This window comes from Danio rerio, chromosome 3 (assembly GCF_052040795.2).
Source record: "Danio rerio strain M-AB ecotype USA chromosome 3, GRCz13ab, whole genome shotgun sequence".
NCBI classification, from domain to species: Eukaryota; Metazoa; Chordata; class Actinopteri; order Cypriniformes; family Danionidae; genus Danio; species Danio rerio.
Genome location: NC_141023.1, coordinates 3,924,571 through 3,946,170, shown reverse-complemented (window position 1 = coordinate 3,946,170; position 21,600 = coordinate 3,924,571). Strand labels below are relative to the sequence as shown.

At 34.8% G+C, this 21,600-nt stretch overlaps 3 protein-coding genes across 13 annotated transcripts in view; 2 read left to right on the top strand and 1 right to left on the bottom strand.

Annotated features, from left to right (window-relative positions):
- rangap1a (RAN GTPase activating protein 1a) overlaps window positions 1–1,700 on the bottom strand; it is a 28,366-nt gene extending 26,666 nt beyond the window's left edge. For 2 of the 3 annotated variants that reach the window (XR_015480047.1, XR_015480048.1), the window contains exon 1: window positions 1,622–1,700. The gene's annotated coding sequence lies outside the window, so the exon portion shown is untranslated. 3 annotated transcript variants of the gene reach the window in all.
- myh9b (myosin, heavy chain 9b, non-muscle) overlaps window positions 1–21,600 on the top strand; it is a 798,697-nt gene that overhangs the window by 302,983 nt on the left and 474,114 nt on the right. The window lies entirely within an intron of this gene.
- The window catches only part of zc3h7ba (zinc finger CCCH-type containing 7Ba), a 42,752-nt gene continuing 23,949 nt past the window's right edge, over window positions 2,798–21,600 (top strand). For 4 of the 6 annotated variants that reach the window (XR_015479355.1, XR_015479356.1, XM_087241826.1 and 1 more), the window contains exons 1-7: window positions 2,798–2,958; window positions 10,629–10,704; window positions 11,214–11,250; window positions 11,801–11,998; window positions 12,455–12,613; window positions 15,828–15,908; window positions 17,417–17,473. Coding sequence is in view for 4 of the 6 variants with exons in the window: in XM_087241826.1 (XP_087097952.1) it covers window positions 10,646–10,704; window positions 11,214–11,250; window positions 11,801–11,998; window positions 12,455–12,613; window positions 15,828–15,908; window positions 17,417–17,473 (591 nt within the window). In the remaining 2 variants the exon portion in view is untranslated. 6 annotated transcript variants of the gene reach the window in all.

Below are 21,600 nucleotides of genomic sequence, written 5' to 3'. Positions count from 1 at the left end.
CCAGTGATCTAACAACCACAGATCGCTGGAAAACATTCACATGAACTACAAATCTGCCGGTTTATGGACTAAAGATCCCAGTCATGCAACACACGCACTCACCTGCTCCAAGTCACCATTGATTAGACACTTACAGCTGAAGCTGCTATTGGATTGATAACACCGAGTATATACACACCTCTCAAAGACACAGTTGCTGAGTCTTGTCTACTGTTTGTGACACTACTCTTGCTTTGCCGTGTTTTGATCCTCGCCTCGTTTATTTGTTTAATCCTATGTGCTGCCTGCCTCTGAGCATCTGCCTGCCTATTGACTATGATTCTGGATTGCCCGCACACATCTGTTTGCCCCTGTGTTGACCATTGCTTGCCTGACCATTCTAATAAACCTGCATTTGATCCTCACCCCTGTTGTCAGCGTCACTTCCCTGCTACACTCTGTAAGGAGCTTTCAATTTTATTATGCCAACAAAATTACGCAATTAAACCTGGCTTTAACCATTGCTTAAAAATAGCCAGTTTAATGCTAAAGTAAAAATAGACAGAGTTATGCATGCAAAAGTGACGAGAAAAAATTTGACTGTTCAATATTCGTTTTTTTCATATACAAACAAGGGAAAAAATTCTTGTAAGAACCTAGAAAACACAAGTCTTGAAAGTCAATTGTCTCGTGGGTTTCAGATTTCTGTTTAAAAGTTTGAGATTATATCTCCTTCTGTGGTGGTGCAGTGGTTAGCACTGTAGCCTCACAGCAAGAAGGTCACTAGTTTGAGCCTGGGCTGGGTCAGTTGGCATTTCTGTGTGGAGTTTGCATGTTCTCCCTATGATGGCATGGGTTTCCTCCGGGTGTCCCCCCACATCTAACAGTTGCTAAATAATTTGGTCTACATTCTCAGTTTAGATATCTTTGTAATGAAGACCCTTTGGGCTTTACTGTCCATCATCTAGAGTTTATAATGCTCAAAATGAAAGAAGTTATAGATGTTGAATGTAATTATCCTGTAATGAATTTACATATTTGAACATAGCATTTCAGAAAAACTGCAATCGTTGCACTTGGTAATAAATAAATCAACAGAAATCTTTATGATATCTATGAACTATTTTTTATTATCCATTTATATTCAATTCAAGTTTATTTTTATAACGCTTTTCACAGTCATTGTTTCAAAGCAGCTTTACAAAAGAAGCACATTATCGCATTACAATCAAAATCTGAAAAATTAAGGTGATTAATTACCATAACTTTATTAGTTACTGATAACTTTACTTGGTAAAAGTTATTAGTTACTGATTAATTAAAGTGACTGTATATAAACATAGTTAACCTGCTGCATATGAGTGATGTCTATGTGTTTAATGAGGTGTATTCATCTGGGATTTCTAGCCCTGTTATTTTATTATTAAAGTGCATATATGAACTTATCCCACATAAATCCTTTACTTGTTTATTTTTTAGGCGCTGTTGTTCATGGTTATGCCAGATAACATTTCTATGAACGTGCTCATTCACACACGTGATCAACACACACAACAGATTTTAAGTCACTCCGTCTGTTTACAGCCATCATACACCAGTTCCCGGAACAAATGTCTCGTAAAAATAGTATATTTATACTTACAAGTGGTGTTTAATGTGCTTTCTGGAGGCAGATGTATTTGTTACGAATCCTTCCTCCCGCTCGCGCTGATGACGCAGAGAGCGGGCACGCAGGGCATCATGGGACTTGGAGTTTTGACGTGGTCCATTTTATTTAATGTGAATTTTATGATGTTTTGTTTTACAGGCGTAATTTGCTAATGTTTTATATAGTTTCTAAATGTTGTTTTTGTCATATTTAATCTTTAATAATGTAGTCTGAATCCGTGTAATATTATGTGTGAAGGCTTATAGTCTGACTGAAGAAATCTAAAACTCAAGGAGGACTCTATGAAAGCAAACTTAAGAGGATTGTTTACTCAAAACCTCCAGCAAATATACTTCCATAATAGAAAAAAAAATACTATGGATGCCAATGGTTACAGGTTACTAAAGAACAGGCCAATGTGTGTTTCATCATTATTTAAATATTTAAATGGCAATGTTTTTTTTTTTATTTTAGAGCAAGAACGATATCATTATACAATATTTATAGATAATAATAATTATTATACAATAAAATTATGTACAAAATATTAGTCATACTGTTGGCAACAAAAAATAATAAATAATAATTGAAAGACTTCAAATATTTTATCATTCACAAGTTTAAATAAGCAGTGTAAAAATGATTTTACTTATTTTAATAGAAATAAGCAACTACGTTTATTTGGTAAATAAAACAAAAATAAAAGTGGGAAAACTACATAGTTTTTTTTACTTTTTGTCTATTAATGTACATTGTTTTTGTAAATACTTTTTAACTTTCATTGTTGTATAAATTAAGGTAATAAAAATGTGAATAATTAAATAATTAAATGAATAAATAAATAGAGTAATTCATTATTTTTATCGGGACGTTAAGCGCTTTCGGGACGTCACTGTCACATGACTTGTGTTACTTTTCTCAGCGCTGACAGTTATGACCCAATCAGTTATGTGTCTATCCGCTAATATGGAATTTTACACGAAACAAAAAGCATATTATATGATAATTATTATGGTTGCTTTAAAAATGTGTGCCGAATATTAACTCAAGAAATTAATATGAAAAATAACCTTTGGAATTCCGTTGAATGGATTCCACCGCGCGCGCCCCCTGCAGGATCAGGCGCGCGCACACCATGTGGAAGAAAATCGGTTATCAGCTGGAAACACTGGTCGGGTTCACATTAACGGAGCGGTGCAGTGTCAGCTCATTAAATTAACAAATATCATGAGTTTTAACGTTTAATAAAGTGTCAGGCATTCTCCTAAATGTTTTATACACGAACCAACAGCTGAAAACCAGCGAGACTCGGAGGAAAGGCGGATTTACAGGTGAGTTTGAGTCTGTCTGGAAACTTTCTGGCTTCACCGCGATGATCTGACTCGACTTCAGCGTTAGTCTGATTCAGTGTTTGTGTCTGGACTCTGAGTCTGTGGACTGTTGGATTGTCTTGTGTTTATTTATTTACAGCTCCTTCGGTTTCGTTTTTGCAGAAACTGGAAGGAAGTGAAGTCAAAATAGTTTGGGCGTGTTTCAGATTTATGCTCTGCAACCTTCATAGACAGCATTACAGAGAGCATGCTTCATAATATTAATAGTTATGATCATACTAATGATGAAAATAATACTGTATGTGTAGTGAGATAGAATTTTGTGTAATTTTTTGTGTCATTTGAGTCAAAAGACATTTGTTTGTTTGTGTGTGTGTGTGTGTGTGTGTGTGTGTGTGTGTGTGTGTGTTTAAAATATGTTTTTAGACGTATTATACTCATGTGTAAGCTGAGTTTTGGTTTCATTGGGTCAAAGGACATTTGTTTGTGTGTCTGTGTGTTTGTGTGGTTTAAATCTGTTTTAAACTCATTTAAACATATGTGAGAGCTGTTTTTTGTGCCATTGTGTCAAATGACGTTTGTTTGTTTGTGTGTGTGTGTGTGTGTGTGTGTGTGTGTGTGTGTTTAAAATATGTTTTTAGACGTATTATACTCGTGTGTGTAAGCTGGGTTTTGGTTTCATTGGGTCAAATGACATTTGTTTGTTAGTTTGTTTGTAGAGCTGTTTTTTTCATCAATGTGTCACATGACGTTTGTTTGTTTGTTTGTTTGTTTGTGTGTTTAAACTATGTTTTATACGTATTATACTCGTGTGTAAGCTGGGTTTTGGTGTAATTCGGTCAAAGGACATTTATAAGTTTCTGCATTGTACATTTTAACCAAGTATTTAAATGAAGATTTCACTTGTGGCTGATGTAACAGGGTTAAAAATGAAAAGGGGTTTTCCAGTATAAAAAGAAAACTTAAAAAGTATACTACATTTTTAACCATTATTTTACTTTGTAATTTAGTGTATTGATCATGTGCACCCCGGGGCAAAAAAATTAACTCTTTAAGTCTATTAGCAAGGCAAGTTTATTTCTATAGCATATTTCATACACAGTGACAATTCAAAGTGCTTTACATAAACAGGAATAAAAGAGACAAGTATAAGAAAAATAAAAGCAAATAATAATGATTAAAACAGATTAAATGTGTTTAAACAGGTTACAAAAGAATGAAAAAAAAAGAGAGACAATAGTGCGATCTGTGGGACATATAGCACAGTGCTCATACAATAAAGGCACAGTTAAACAGATCTGTTCACAGTGTTGATTTGAACGGGCCTAATGTCGGAGCACATCTGATCATTTCTGGAAGCTGATTCCAGCAGCGAGGGGCGTAATAGCTTAAGGATCATAGTTTTGGTCCCAAATTATTGGTTGTTGTCAATTAAATCTTTATACTTCACTGTTTTCCTTTGAATAGCTATTTTTTTTACTTCTTAAATAATCACAAAAAAATTTATCAACAAGACAGCATTATAGAAATAAATGAATAATAGTGTTAACTGTTGGGGTAAGGGGTTTGTGCATTGACTGTTCTGTCCATTAAAAGTCACCCCAACCCCCACAGGGTAAAAAAAACACATCATCAATAATTAAGATAATAAAATTATTAATAATGCTGTATGTATGAGGGTGGGCAGTGAATAACACGATTGCCTTACACCAAGAAGCTTGCTGGTTTGAGCCTGGACTGCATCAGTTGGCATTTTTGTGTGGAGTTTGCATGTTCTCCCTGTGTTGGTGTGGGTTTACTCTAGGTGTTCTGTCCAAACATATGCGCCATAGGGGAATTGAATAAGCTAAACTGGCTGTAGTGCATGTGTGTGAATGAGTGTGTATGGATGTTTCCCAGTACTGGGTTGCAGCTGGAAGGGCATTTGCTGTGTAAAACATATGCTTGATAAGTTGGTGGTTCATTCTGCTGTGGCGACCCCAGATTAATAAAGGGAATAAGCTGAAAATGAATAAAATAATGCTGTATGAGTAGTGAGCTAGGTTTTTGTGGTATTTTTATAATATTTTCAACTTGTATATGTTAGAAATAGCATCATCAACACTTAATCTGTGCTGGCCTCATCTTATTAAAAGTGTGAAAGGAGTGACCAAGCTGAACTTTTAGTATCTTATTAAAGTTTTAGTATGATGTTGTTTATGCTTAAAGTGCATTATAAAAACAAGTTGTAAATCTTCAGTCATGTATTTATATATTTATATAGGTTTCAGTTGTGTTGTTTCAGAGTTAAAGATGAAAAGGGGTTTTCCAGTATTGAAAACAAAGCAAAAACCTACATTTGTAATGGACATAATGATTTTTGTTCAGAGCAATTTTTTTTTTGTGTTTTGGACTGTGGGGGAAACCGGAGCACCCGGAGGAAACCCACACCAACATGGGGAGAACATACAAACTCCAAACAGAAATGCTAACTGGTCCAGCCGGGACTTGAACCAGTGACCTTTTTGCTGTGAGGCAACCATGCTAACCACTGTCTCACACTTTTTTAGTAAATTATTTATTTAAATGATTATTTATTAGTAAATGATTATTTATTTGTTTGTTAATTTAGTTCACGCTAAGTTATTGTGTTGTGTATTTTCAACCATGTATTTATATGCATTTTTCAGTTGTGGCTAAAGGTTTCAAGTATAACAAAATAAACAAAACCTAAATTTGTAATTTGCAGAGTCTCTTTGTTTCTTTGATTAGAACAAAAATTATGAAACGTTTTTACCATTATTTACAGAAAACTCAGTAATATGTATTTCAGGATATTTTATATCCCCGGACAATAAGTAAATCCTTTAATGTCATTTCAAAAGACTCTATTAAGGATTATGGTTTGACCCCAAATTACTCATTATTGTCAGTAAAAATATTTATACTACATTGCTTTTTTTATAATTTTTTTTTTTTACTAATTTCTCAAAAAGTTGAAAAAATCCAAAAGGCATGTTTTATTTTTATTAATTTTATAATAATAATAATAATATAATAATAATTAAAAATATATTTTATTCGTATTGCAGAAAACTTTTACAGTAAACTCTCACTAATATGTCGTTCAGTGTATAATGATCATGTATACCCTCCTTTTATGACACTTTAAAAGACAATTTAATTAACTAAATTATTCCCCAAATCACACATTAATTGTCATGTAAAGTCTTCATATTTCACTGCTTTCATTTGAATCACTGTTTTTAGCCATTTCTCAGAAAATTGTTAACAAATGACCAAATCTCAGTTTAAAAACTAAAGTTCAGAATTAGCAATTTATTTAGACTTTTTTTTTTTTTTTTTTTTGAGAAATGCCAAAAAATATTAGTGGTTAAAAGGAAAGCAATGATGTACAAAAACTTCAATTGACAATTAATGAGTACGTTGGGGCCAAGTTTTTAAAAATAATTTCCAACAACTTTATGGTATTTCCATTAAATTCATTTATTGGGGAACCACGATACAGCAAAATATGCAGTGAGTGAGCCAGATGTTGCTCAATAGCTAACGGTCTCTGAGTGCAGTGAGCACGTTTACAGAAAATGCCTTTTTTATTTGTAAGATAAGCTGTGTGGGTCAATGCCACCATTAATCTAGCTGGGCTTTGAGATAACAGGAGTAATGTGAAGATTCCAGCCAGGCGGAAAGAGGAGGAAAGTATGTGTAGTGAGATTGTTGAAGGACTGAACACTCATAAAATTATGTTTGCTGCGTGTTAAAACTACTTATTTAAATTGAGCTGAATCAACACAATTCTTGAGTATTTTTAAGAAACAACTTCATTCTTTTATGTTCAATCCACTTAAATTTGTAAAATCGAACAAGTTAATTCTTCATGTTGTCCCAACACAAATCAAAGGTGTGGAACCCAACTTTTTTTTTTTTTTACAGTGAATAATGTACGAGTTTCCAGCATTATTGCATTACAACAATTACATTACAACTTGCATTACAACGTTAACACTTTTTTTTAAAGTTCTGGGTATTATGAGAACATATATCAATATCTCGTATTGTGAAAATTATATTTAAATGATAATGTCAAAATTATTCGTCCTCTTGTGAATGTTTTTCTTTTTCAAATATTAATGATGTTGAACAGTTTCAGGATTTTTTCACAGTATTTCTTATAATATTTTTTCTTCTGGAGAAAGTCTTATTCGTTTGATTTCGACTAGAATAAAAGCAGTTTTTAGTTTTTAAAACCATTTTAATTGTCAATATTATTAGCCCCCTTAAGGATATTATTTTCTGATTGTCTCCAGAACAAACCACTGTTATACAATAACTTGCCTAATTACCCTAACTTTACCCTAATTAACCTAGTTAAGCCTTTAAGTGTCTCTTTAAGCCGAATGCTAATGTCTTGATCAATATCTAGTCAGATATTATGTGCTGTCATCATGGCAAACATAAAAGAAATGAGTTATTAGAAATGAGTTATTAAAACTATTATGTTTAAAAATGTGCTGAAAAATATAACTGAAATTTTGAAAAAAATTAAAATTTAAAAAATTTAAAAGAGTTAAAATTTAACAGGAGGACTAATAATTCTGACTTCAACCGTACACCATGATATATAAATAAAACACTACCATGAACACTAAATACACAGTTAAGAGTGCAAACATATTATTTGCACATTATTTCAGTAAGTACAGTGGAAACTATAGTGAAGTGACCTGCAAATGCTTTAATGTTTTTATTGTATTTATTTGTAAAGAGATATATTTATTAATTTTAAAATGTTTGTACATGTTTGGCCATCCCTCCACTTTTTTGTTTTATAATGTATATATGTTATTGTCCCTTAAAACACCTATTCTAAACTTCACTTGCATTAGATGTTTTTTTCCTCAATATCAATAACACTTTTGTCATTGTTCTCTTATGTGTTTTTACCCTCTCAGCAACAGAAATAACACCACATGACATGATTCACTGCATATAATTAAACTCATATGACTGACCAGGAGCATAAGAGAGAGGGCACATAACTAGTGAAATATAGGCTAATATTGTGATATTAACCGCACATTATATAATACACAGCACAGGAAACAATGACCACTGATGTGATGATTGTTTATTCATGTAAAATAAATGTATTCTGTGGTGGGTAAGCGAAGAGTTATATTTGTGTTTTAGTATTTTTAGAAAAAAATTTAAGTGTCAAGGCTTTTGACTACTTTTGAACAATCACAAGTCATAAATTCAAATGAATTCAAAAAGAATTAATTAATTCCATTGGGTTTCATACTGATAATTGTTAGATTGATGCATGTATAAATGAATGAGTCATATTTGATTCTGATTGGCTGATGATCACTCTAAAGGCTGATTTATACTTCTGCGTCAAACGCCAGCGTATGCTATGGCGCTGACGCATAGCCCTTCGCCGTCGCCGTCACTGACGTGCACCTCTCAAAAAATTTAACTACAAGTCGCAACAACGCGTAGCGCAGCTCTGTGATTGGTCGGCTTGGTAACGCTGACGAGTCTGGGCGGGACCGAGAGCCGCGCGAATGTCGTGAACCCAATGTAGCGATTGTTTCGTGAATTCCCGTGAAGGAGCTCTGGATGTAAAGTTTTGCTTTGTGTTTACCTCATAGTTAAAGTTGTTGCACGTCCGCAGGTTCCTGCCTCAAAATGAGCGAGTTTGAGTCACTTGTACATCCCGGAAGTGTTCAGGAAAAGCCAAAAAAGCAGCGAAGAAACTCGACACAGAGGAACATTTACACCTTACTGCCAACTAGTGTTTCAGAAGTGTTAATGCAGACCAACAGAGACAGCAGCAGAAGTATAAATGCACAGCCACACGCGTTGCATGCGCTGTGGGTTACGCCAGTCACTTGACGCAGAAGTATAAACCAGGCTTAAGGCAGGGATGTCAAACTCAATTCCTGGAGGGCCGCAGCCCTGCGCAGTTTAGTTCCAACCCTGCTCCAAAACACTTACCTGTAGGTTTCAAACAAGCCTGAAGGACTCAATTAGTTTGATCAGGTGTGTTTAATTAGGGTTGGAACTAAACTTTTCTGGGCTGCGGCCCTTAAGAAATTGAGTTTGACAACCCAGCTCTAAGGTGTTCGGGTATTTTCAGATAAACACGCAGCTAAAGTAGTTCTGGCAGGTTTTGAGTGCATTACAGCTCCATGCATCATCACACTACAGAAGGCTTTGGGGGAGATGTGTGAGAAACTAGTGCTACACACAGGTGCAGTTTGAGGACAAAAACCTGACAAACTCTCAAATACAACATATGAAAAGGTGTGAGAACAAGAGTATAGGGTTAGCATTAGCCAAATGATTTATTTAACTCCAATAACCACCTGAGGACACTTATATTATTGTTTTTAACCCTCATATTAAAATAAAATTTATCTTATTGAAATGAAATTTAAATCTGTTTGACTTCACCACTTAAAACCTCAAGAATATTTTTTTTTTTTTATTTGTGTCTTAATTTCTTTGTTTTGATGATTAATTAAATATCCTTTTAAATAAACCATGTATTTCCTGACATTAATGAATTTAGTGTGCATTCAATAATGGTAATTTGTCATTAATTTCCCACCCTCATGCAGTTTAAATCCCCAGAGACCTTCATTCATCTTCAAAACCTCATTTTAAGATGTTTTAGATTAAATCAGAGAGCTCCCTCATCCTCCATAACGGTCCCAAAATGCTCAAAGTCCAGATAAATACAAAAAATATAATTCAGTGAGTCTTCAGTGGTTCAATCTGTAATCATACAAAGCCCTACGAACACTGGTGCATAAATCTCCCCCCAAAACTGTAAAGACAACTGTTTGCCAGTTTCTCGCACATCAGATCAGAGTGTATGTTTACTACAGTACTGTGCAATAATGGCAATACATAATAAACACACACAGGATAACTTACAGAGTAATTTCTACAGGCATTTTTTTTTACAATAGTGTTTCTGCATCTTCATATGGTCACAGTTGAACCACTGAAGACACTCTGAATATTTTGCCAATGCTTTTTTGGCTCCTTTTCTAGGGAAGGTCAGAGAGGGTTTCATTTAAAATGTCTTAATTTTTGTTGTGAAGATGATCAAATGTGCGTAAAGCAATGACAGTTTTAATTCCAGGGTGAGCTAATGCTTTAATATGTTTCAGAAAAACCAGGGAAACTTTTCTAAAGACAGTCAGTTCCCCTCAGAGATTCATATAAGCTCTTACTCCAGCTGTATTGTCTTTTGTTTGACATCTCAACCAGATTTTCAACTTAAGTTTGTGGTTCATCTTTACATTCCTACTGCTTTATAAATAAACTGCTCCTTCATGGGAAAATAGTTTACACCCTTGAATGCATTCCCTGCTGAAAATGTTGATTGGCTGATTTGAACTGGTTAACCAGGCTGGTTTAGAAGTGTTTAGGCATTTTTCAGCCTGGCTAAGCTAATTTTAGCTGGTCATTCCAGCCTGGAACTGGCCAAAACACCAGCCTGGTTTTAAGTTTTATTTTAGGGTTATTATATTTTATGGTCTGTGAACTTGTGAATGTACTTGTGAACCCAGTGCACTGAAGGCATGTGAGTGTGTTTGAGACCGAACAGCTGGTAAACATGAACGTCTGCTGATGTGTGTGTGTTTGTTTTTCAGCTGTGTGATGGTCAAACATGAGCGCTGAGCGGCAGAAACGGCAGGAGAAGATTCGGAGAGCGCTGAGCTTCATCAAGTATGACAGATAATAAATACTGCACTATTTTACTGCACAGAGACCTGCTTTACCCTTCTGTGACTGTTTTTTTATCTGACTTTTCTGATATGTGGTACACAAAGCTTTTGACTTAGAATTTACAAAACAATTCAACAATCCCATATATAGTGTAAAAGAATATAAATAAACTAAATAAAGGAGCACACAAAGACATTCTAATAATACCCTAAATGTTTCTTGTCAGCCTAAAAAATAGTTTGCCACTCAGGTCTATGGGAAACACAGTCTCTGAATATGCTTCATATGTCTTTGATTGTTGACATCATACATTCAGTCAGTCGCTATCGTGGTTTGGCTGTAATTTATGCATAACTTGGTTAATTGAGTCAAGTTTGTAATTGGATAAATGTATGAATAGATTTTATAGAGGTAAACAAACTCTTTGAGGAGCAGTGATCTATCATTTTAAGCATCATTCCCTCCTGCTGACTGTTTATAATCAATTATTTTTGTTTTTGTGTCTACAGATCTTCTCTACCATATCCAGACCCTCAAGGCTATGAGGTTTGGAAATATTTTGCACTCAGACCTTGCCACAATACAGACAAATTCACATTTTGTTTCCAGAGAATAGCTTAAATGTATTTATTCCTGATATCTTGAGCTGTTTAAAGGCACATTGTGTAGTCTTGGCCACTAGAGGGCGTGTATTCACAACAAACAAAGACTTATATTTTATTTGAGACTTTTGTCAGGTTTTTGTCCTCCTCAAACATGTCCTGTGTGTAGCTCTGATTTCTCACACATCTCGTCCAAAGCCTTCTGTTGTGTGTTGATGTGATTTTTGACTGCTGTAGCTGCCAAATATCTCTAATCATTCAGCAGTGTAATATGGAGCTGTAATGCTCTCAAAACCTGCAGGAACTACTTTAGCTGTGCCTTTATCTGACAATAACCAAACACCTCAGAATGCTCATCAGCTAATAAGAGTTTTTTTTTTAATTATTACAGATATTAAAGTATTCTCCAGATTGTTTGTCTCATTTCTGTGTGTCTGTGTGTCTGTGTGTCTGTGTGTGTGTGTGTGTGTGTGTGTGTGTGTGTGTGTGTTCAGGGGTTTGTGGTCCAGCTGGTGTGTGATCTCCTGGAGGAGGGAAACGCTGTGTTTGCGGAGCGCGACTGGACGCGGGCGCTTCAGCATTTCAGCGAGGCCATCAGTGTGGCTCTTTATGCTGAAAACGAGGAGCTGAGCGTTCCCTCTGGCCTGCTGGAGAGTCTCTACATCAACCGCGCAGTCGTTCATCAGAACATGGTGAATTTAACAACACTTGAGTTAAATGATGATGTTCACGGAGTAATGCAAAAAGCTGAGTGTAAAGATGTGTGTTTTATCATTGTGTGAGGCATTCAGTGAATTATCTACTCTCCTAACGGGACAGTTCATCTAAAAATGTTCTTTCTGTCATCTCATCCTTCACCTGATCCAAACCTTTTTTAGTTTAATTCTTTTGTTGAACACTCAAGAAGATTAGAAAACTGAAAATACAATTATTGACTTTCAATAGGATGTTATAGTCCGTAGCAGATTTAGTTATGGGCAGTATAGGTGATCGCCCCAGGGCGGCATCTTGCTAGGTACGGCATGGAGATTACCCCCAAGACCCCGCACACAGCTTATTGCAAAGTGTGACCAATAAATGACTGGTTTTTTTTTTTGTATTATTATTATTATAGTTTTTTTATGTTTGTTTCTGTTTCTGTCCATCAGGGTGAGTTTGAGAGTGCAGTGAAGGACTGTGATCGTGCGCTGGTTATCTGTAAGGACAGCGCTAAAGCTTTATACCGTAAGGCTGTGTGTCTGAAGGAGTCTGGGAAACTGAGAGAGGCGTTGGACTGCAGCGATGTGTGTCTTCAGGCCTCACCACAGGTCAACACCACCACACACACACAACCACACATACACACACACACAGACACACATACACACACACAGACACACACACACACACACACACACACACACACAGGAGATCTGCATACATGGGTGTACCTGCATGGCCATAATAAACATGAGCAAACAGGGATGGCAAACTAAATCTTAGGGGACGTTCACACAGAATGCATTTTCCTTTCGGATGCGCTACTTTTCTATTGTTTTTTAATGTAAAGTTTTTTTGGAAGCCATGTCAAGATAAAGGTCCCATAAAATTAAAATAAAACATTGATGATAGTTTCAGTCTGTTAGTTTCAAGTATATCTATTAGCTTGTGTGCTCTAACGCAGTGACAATTTGAGTCTAGAAAACAGATTTAACCATTTAAACTTTGTTGACCCGGTACCGGGTCAGTGACGTCATCGAATTTTACTTTAAGATTTAAAGGGCTAGCATTGCACCAGACCCCTGTAAGTAGTTATGTTTGAAAGTGTAGAAAATATATTTTATGCTCATATGCATCACTTTGGTTTTTATTCTACTGTACAAAATTTATTTACACTTAAATAAGCAGTATTTTGGAGACCCGAGCTGGGTATTGAACATTGGTTCATTTTCATATTTTTTATACGGTTTATATATGACACATGTACAAGTTATAGTTCAAATGAAAGCTCTTGCCGGTGCTCATACGGTTCTAGCAATCTTTTTACAAAATTATATTCACATATTAAGCAGTTGTTAAATAAATCACGGTGTCTTAATGGCGCAGAAGTGAAAACAATACATTTATGATCAATAAGCAGCCCCAGATAGCACAGACAGCTGTCATCTCTTACCTTATGCTGTGTGCTTCAGGGCCATTCTCCTCTGTTTTTGAGGTGATGTGCATTAGTAATGCTTTTATATGTCTGACGTGCTCCAAACACAGTGAATTATGTTTGATCAAGCAAAAGAATAGTGAAATGAACACAATGATCGCTCCCTGTGGCTTGTACAGCACCTCTCATCAGTTGGAATACAATAACTTTTGCATAGATTATGGTGGAGACATTTTTCTGTTTTCCTATGATTACAGACTTTTGCAGGAACCACCAAAATTAATTACAGCACCCTAGACCACACAGAACCTATAAGGTACACTTTCACATTTGAGTTTATGAAACAAAAAGATAAAAAGCACCTCTTTTTTTTAGGTGTTTATCATAACACAGACAACATATATAGTTATTTTAAACACTTCAATAGTGTTTTATGATAATTCAAAGGGTTTTCTTTAAAATGGTTAAACATCCAAAGTTTGCAGTTTGTCACTTCCGCCTAAATGGATCAACATTTTTTTTCATGTCACCTCATACTTCATACAGTTTCTCATCAAATCTTCTGACCAATCAAATGCTCTCTAGTGTTCATCAAATCACCGTCATATTAGCTGTCAAAACATGTGCACGACTGCATACAGTATTATTCCTTTATAATAAACAAGCAAACAAAAAAACTTTTGAATATCGAATATTATCATAAACAATGTGAATTTAACAAATTTTTGCTTAGTTTTTGATTAGTTATATGCAAATTTTATATGAGATTTCTCTATAAATTTATTTTTATTTTTTTAATCTCTGAGAGATTTTTCTCTCAGATTGCACATTTTCTTGTATCTCAACCCAGTTCTAACAGAAGCTGACACTATTGACTGTTTTTGTGGTCCAGGGCCACACATTTGTATTGTTTAGCCTTTTAATCTTTTGTTCAAAAAGCCTCCACTCCAGACTTCTGAGACATTAACAGTTTAGTCATGGACAACTGATGGAGAATGTTTAATAATGAATATTTATCAATGTTGTTACAGAAAATTGTTCTAGTTCTTAATCTTTACTTTCTAAGTTCAGCAAAATCAAAAGAAGACAGAAGTCTGAAGCATTTATTGTTAGAAGCAGCATGCAACAGTAAAGGTTAAACGATCGTTCATCTGTTCGATACACACAGTTTTATACACACACTTTTCTCCTCCTTTATAGTTTGACATGTCATTCATCATGTCCCACAGATGTCTGCTTGCCATGTTCTGCTGTCCACAGCTTTGTCATTCATCAGTTTGCATGTCCCCAGCGGCATCCTGCTCTCCCGAGACTGTATCCCTCAGTCTATAGCCTTAATTGTTCTTTAACCCATAGTTACCCCGTCGATGACATGTCTATGGATGTCTCTGTGTTGTATGAATAATAGCTTCTCTATTTAACTTGGAGATAATACGAGTGCTCTGGTAGGGGTGCCTGCAGGGCCTGTAATGAATTTCCATCAGACATGTTCTAGTTTCAAGTAACCTCAGTATTTTTATGAGAAACTATACATTACATAGAATACATGTAAGGCAAACCACACATTAGATAGAACACATGTGATATAGTATACAGTGTGTAAAGTATATTAAGAGTTTATCAACACATTCAATAGAGTACAAGTACAGCATGGAAAATCAGTATTGAACACGCCATCAAGGTGCTGTTGACTTGAATTTTGCCCCAGATGTAGATAACATCCAAAGAAATCCAAATAAAAAGAAAACAAATCTAATTAGTTTAAAAATGAAGTTCTGTTTAATAAAATGAAATGATGCAGGGAAAAAGATATTGAACACATGAAGAAAGGGAGGTGTAGTTCAGCAGTGAAAGCCCAGACAGCAGCTGAAATCTCTCAGTAGTTCTTCAGCAACTCTCTGCCCTTCCTCAGTGTAAATGATTATCAGCTGCTTCAGTCCAACATCTACATTAGCAGGAGGATAAAGATGAAGCCAGGGTGGACATTTCAGCAAGACAATCTGACCATTTAATCATATATCCATAAACGATTCTTTTTTTTTTTTTTTTTTTGAGTTTTTTTTTTGAATGAAAGCTAAAAATGGCCAAAAGCCAAGCAAATTTATTTTCACTTGTTTTTTTTTTTTTGCTCATATTAACAATAGTTTTGGCCATGACTGTGTTTAATTTGAGATATTTTTAAGAATTATTCAAAACATTTAGAGAAATTGGGCAATTAATGCAGTGTAAATAAATCAATCCAAAACTTTGAAATGCATTCAGAATTTCCTGATCACAAATATCTGACACACTAAAACTAAAATAAATGATTATTGTCATGAACAGGAATGATTGTATTGTGTTTGTGTGCATTCTGTCTCTGTATTTAGTTTTGGTTTCTGTTTCAGGATCAGTCGGTCAGTAGTTTGTCTCAGGAGATTGCAGAGTGTCTAGGCCTGACACACAGAAAAGCCTCCAGCAGTTCTCAGGTAGAGGATGATCTTCACTGTTTTTAACCAGGGGCAATTTCTTCATACCTTGCTTAAATGATCTAAAATGATTTGGCAGATCCTGGATCTTTTAATCTTGATAACTGATCTCTGGCTAATTTGGTTCTTCAAACAAGTTCGCGAATCAGATTAAAATGTCTGGTTGAACTGATCTGAGATCGCTGTGTGTGTTGTGAAGGACAGATCTATCGATCCTCGAAATCATGATCAGCAATGCAGTGATTGGCTGACGGCACAGCAGCGTAATGACATCATCTGATTAATATTCAGTTATCCATGACAGCAAAATTACATAAAACTCATAGTAAAATATGAAAAAAAACTCATTTGTTAAATATGATACGCAATAATTTTAAACATTACTTTTGAGCTGCAGGCTTTACACTTTCATGTGTCAAGTATTTAGCGATTTTATTTAGTTTTACATTTTAGAGTGGATTTTCTTTATTATAGTAGCCTAGGCCTTTTTAAGTTTCTTAATCAGCGAATTTAAATTAATTTTGCATCAAAAAAAGCATTTTGATATTGGTAAAGGCGTCTGCAACTTCTGCAAAGCATCAAATCACTGTCATATTAGCTGTCAAAACATGTACACGACTGCAAACATTATTCCTTTATAAAAAACAAACAAAAAACTGTTAAATATTGAATATTGAATATTTGCATGTCTATTAAATTTTGTTTAAATGTATTTTTGTCTCTGAATAAAATTGAATTGTTGTGTGTCCTTTTTGTGTTGCTGACCCTTCCCTAGATGAGCAATATAAATTAGGGTTTGTATCATTTATAGATGAAATCATGCCTTATCCTCAGATCCTGCTTTTGTCTATTATCATACACAAATACACAAATTGTAAAGCTGGGTCAGTACCTTAAAATAGTAAGCATTTGTATCTAAAAAGTCTGTATTAATAAATGTTCTCGGATCAACCCCTTGAGGAGAACCAGCCCGTTTTATTTATATATATTTTAAACTTACAGTATATGTATATAAACATTTATTATTATAATATTAAATATTACTAATTGTTATAAATGTTTGTGTGTGTGTGTATGTATATATATGTATATGTATGTATATATATATATATATATATATATATATATATATATATATATATATATATATATATATAAATATATATATATATATATATATATATATATATATATATATATATATATATATATATATATATATATATATATATATATATATATATATATATATAGTTTTAATTATTAATCCTGCTTATATGAAATGAGCCTGCTCCCGAGCAGGTTTGAGCTACCAGAACTGTTGCTATGACAACAACTCTGTTTTGAATAACGAAACAATCCTGGATCATGCCAAATCGTCAATATCCAAATCCAGCTAACTGAGTAATCCACATATGAAGAATAAACCCCTGATGTTTGCAGTAAGATGATCATATTATAGGATTTGTGATGTTTTATTCACTTATTGTGCTGTTGTTGTGTTTCAGAGGAATAAAGCAGCAGGACCTGAGGATGAATGCACTGCACCGTCACCTTCAGATGAGGCACGATTTCATTTATAAATGATACAAACCCCAATCTATAATGCTCGTCTAGGGAAGGGTCAGCAACATAAAAAGGACACGCAACAATTCAATTTTATTTAATTTAATTCTCCATTTATTCAGAGACAAAAATACATGTCTTATCCAAAAAATATAATGGCAACAAAAAATTATATGAGCAATTCCAGCTTTATACATGTGACATTTGCAGTGAAATCTCAAAACATAAATTGACAGAGGAAGTATGTGTTAACATTATATTGAAACATCCCTTTATATTTTTCAAAACAAATAACCACTGAGTTGTGAGAGCAGAAAAAAATCTATCTGTAAACATGTTTTATATTTTAAATGAGGAAAATAAACATGCGTTATGGATGTGACAAAAAAAAGTCTGTGCGTTTACAGTAGACAACATACTTTGTAGAAATTCTGTAAATTAAACTGCACAACCCAAAAGAAACAATGCTAATCAAAAGGATAAGAGTTGGCTCACTATAAAACAAAAATTGTTGGCTTTATTTTATTTAATATTTTCACATTTATGAGGGAAAAGTGTCGTTATGGATGTGACGGATGTGAAATTGGCACTTGTGTGATTTTTGTAAATCAAATATAATAGTTTGAAACACTGACAGAGACATTTTTGAGTATTTATAAAGTACTGGAAAATAAAAGCCTACACAAAAAACAGTGAAACGGTTTTGCTATTTTGGCGAAAACTTTATTTTTTTCATGGCAAGTTTTACATTTGCATGGAATTGCTCATATATAATTAACTTAATATTAACTCAATCAAAATAATTAATTAAACAAACAAACATAACAAAACATAGATCAACAAAGAATGAAACAAACAACACCAGCATGGCTCCTCAGCGGCAGCTGCACAAGACGCGCACAGAATTCTCAAACCTTCATCAGAACAGCAAGATGCATAGAGATTCTCAGCAAGTATTGGTCATGCTCGCAACAGAGCAAAAAACAAGAGGATCAGCCAGAAACGCCCTGGAAACTTGAGCCACCCAGATGCACATTCAGCCGACAACATGGAATTAGCCTCAGGTGCAAGGTGGAGTTAGCCTCAAATGAAAAGAAATACCAACTCGTATCAAGAAAACATAACTCCTAAACAACAACAACATCAGTAGTAATAAAAATCATAATAAATACAGGACTGTAACAATAAAACTAAAACTTCAACTTCAAACTTATGCATTTTATTGTCGAGCAGATTTACACATTTAGGTCACTTTATTGACATGATGTATTTGGGTACATATTGTCAAAGCATTGCAAATAGCAACATAAATACTATATTAATAATAAAACAGTATACAGGTATGTATGTAAAATTTGTTTATTTAAAATGTATATCAAATGAATAAAAAGTGATGCTCGTGCACCCAATGTGCTGCTGCCGTCGAGAGCTTGATTATAAACAATAATGAGTTTATTTTAATTCATCAATATTTGGTCTATTAAATATTTAGCAGCAATAGTAAATGTGTTCCCTCAACCAATCATTGAACAGATTAATAACCAATCAATGAAAATTTCACTCAACTTCTACCTGAGAGGCAAACATATTTGTGTCATTTAAAATCTGAATAATAGAGTGTGAGGGAAATCTGCTGCTTGATTTAAGAAGTAAAAATTTAAATATGTGCAAAATACTGTGCTAGGCATGATCCCATGATATACCAACACAAGCAACTGAAGCTTAAATTTTAGTTTGGATTTAGCAAATATTAATATGAATAATCAGATGACCCACTCCACCTCTTATACTTCTCTTCTCATCTTTAATGTAATGTGCTACTAAAATGTCAATGAATAATACATTAGGGCTGCACAATGTATAGGTTTAGTATCGATATTGCAATGTGTCTTTCACAAGAGTCACATCGCAAGATATGCTATGTTGAGTTAGCATTATAGCTTTATATACCAGGAACCCCAGGTCAAAACACATGAGATTTGTGGGGTCACTGCAGAATTTAACCACAGTATAGTGAAAGTTTGTCACATGTATGTGTTTTTAAGGCCTGTGGATGTCAGAGCATTTTATAGTGTTTAAAGCACAGGTGTCAAACTCAGTTCCAAAAGGGCCGCAGCTCTGCACAGTTTAGCTCCAACCCTAATTAAACAAACCTGATCAAACTAATTGAGTCCTTCAGGCTTGTTTGAAACCTACAGGTAAGTGTGTTGGAGCAGGATTGGAACTAAACTGTGCAGGGCTTCGGCCCTCCAGGAATTGTATTTGACACCCCTGCTTTAAAGCATTCAGGCTGTTGGACTATCCCTTAGTCCCCCAAGTTCAATTATCAGTCAGAGGCTTCAAACACTCATTGATTAATTTTCTTTTTGGCTTATTATTCTGGGGTCGCCCCTGCGGAATGAACCACCAATTTATCCAGCAAATGTTTTACACAGCGGATGCCCCTACAGCCTCAACCCATCACTGGGAAACACTGGTTCATACACTACAGACAATTCCCCTATAGCGCATGTGTTTGGACTTGGGTTAAACCAGAGCACCCGGAGGAAACCCAAGCCAACATAAGGAGAACATGCAAACTACATGCAGAAATGCCAACTAACCGAGGGTCAAACCAGCGACCTTCTTGCTGTGAGGCGATCGTGCTAGCCCATAGTATACCCATCGTGCTGCCCACTGCACCATCGTGACACCCAGGCTTCAAACAAGTCCAATCAATTTAATGAATCAAATGGATAAAGCATACAGAGAAAACTAAACCCTCTACAACGAGAGTCTTATGCCAGGGCAGTCCACAGCAGCCCACACAATCTCAGCAGCTAGTATTTATAGTTGTCTCATCTTCAGCCACTCCTTTGTGTTTTCCTTTCCAATGACAACTGTCTTCTCACCATTAGTCAGGCAGGAAACACACACACACACACACACACACACACACACACACACACACACACACACCCACACACACACACACACACACACACACACATATGCAAGTACACACAACAGCAGGTCGTTTTTTTTCTTCCCAAAAGCACTTTAGTAACATGTTACTAGCACACTGTGTAATTTTCCACCCCTTATCCATTACTCTAGTGCAGAATCTCTCTTTTTCTCTCTCAATTTTACATTTTAATTATTAAATGTATCTACCTGAATATGATTTCATAAAGCTCTGTTTATTTCACTTTAGTCTTTGCTCTGTAATTTTTTAATGACTGTAGTTTGTGCATTATATGTTTAAAATAAATTAAATAAGAATATATTTCTATGAAATAATCAGGGTTTTAAACCAAATATTAGGCCTTAAAAAGCATTAAGGGCCCTATACACCCTATGCAAGACGCAACGCAATTGTTGTTTGCTAGTTACAGCTCTGCGCAGGAGTTATTTTGACATTTTGGATCACGCTGTTTAAATAGCAAATGCATTTGCGCTCATATGTGCGCCCATAGGCGCTCTGGTCTAAAAAAGGAGGTGTGTTGAGGCGCATTGCTGGCACGTTGCTTTTTTGAGAAACTATAATAGTCTGTTCAATAGACTAGCTTAGAGGAGGTCTGAAGTCCAGCACAGAGCGCATTAGTTGTGCGCCTCGCTTACACACTGCTTAATACACAGGATGTAGAGCAATACGCACATATCTTTACATATAAAAAAGAATTAATGGATTAAAATATTACAAAAAATATTATTTTCTAAATAAATATAAAAACCACTGCCTCCATGTCTTCTTCATCTCGGGGGCTTGTTCAGTTTATTCATGACAATTAGCTTTTGTGTAATGTTATTATTATTAGCAGTATTATTTATTACTTGCATAATTATATTTGTTTTATTAAAAATAAGCTTAGATTTGTCCACCTCTCAGGTTTTAGACCATATGGGGCACAGCATGTGTTTTAGGATATAACTCAGGTTTTTGAACACACTTCGTTATTATTGTTCATTTATTCGTTTGCTGGACATTAGAACTAAATTTAGAAATAGTTTTGAAACAAATATTTGCGCTTAACAAATGAAATAATTCTGTATAGGCTAATTGATATCTGTGCCTACAACACGTTTCCCTATGCACTTTCAGTGAGAGTGAAAGTAAAGAATGAGGAGGCTCATCTCCCATTCTCGT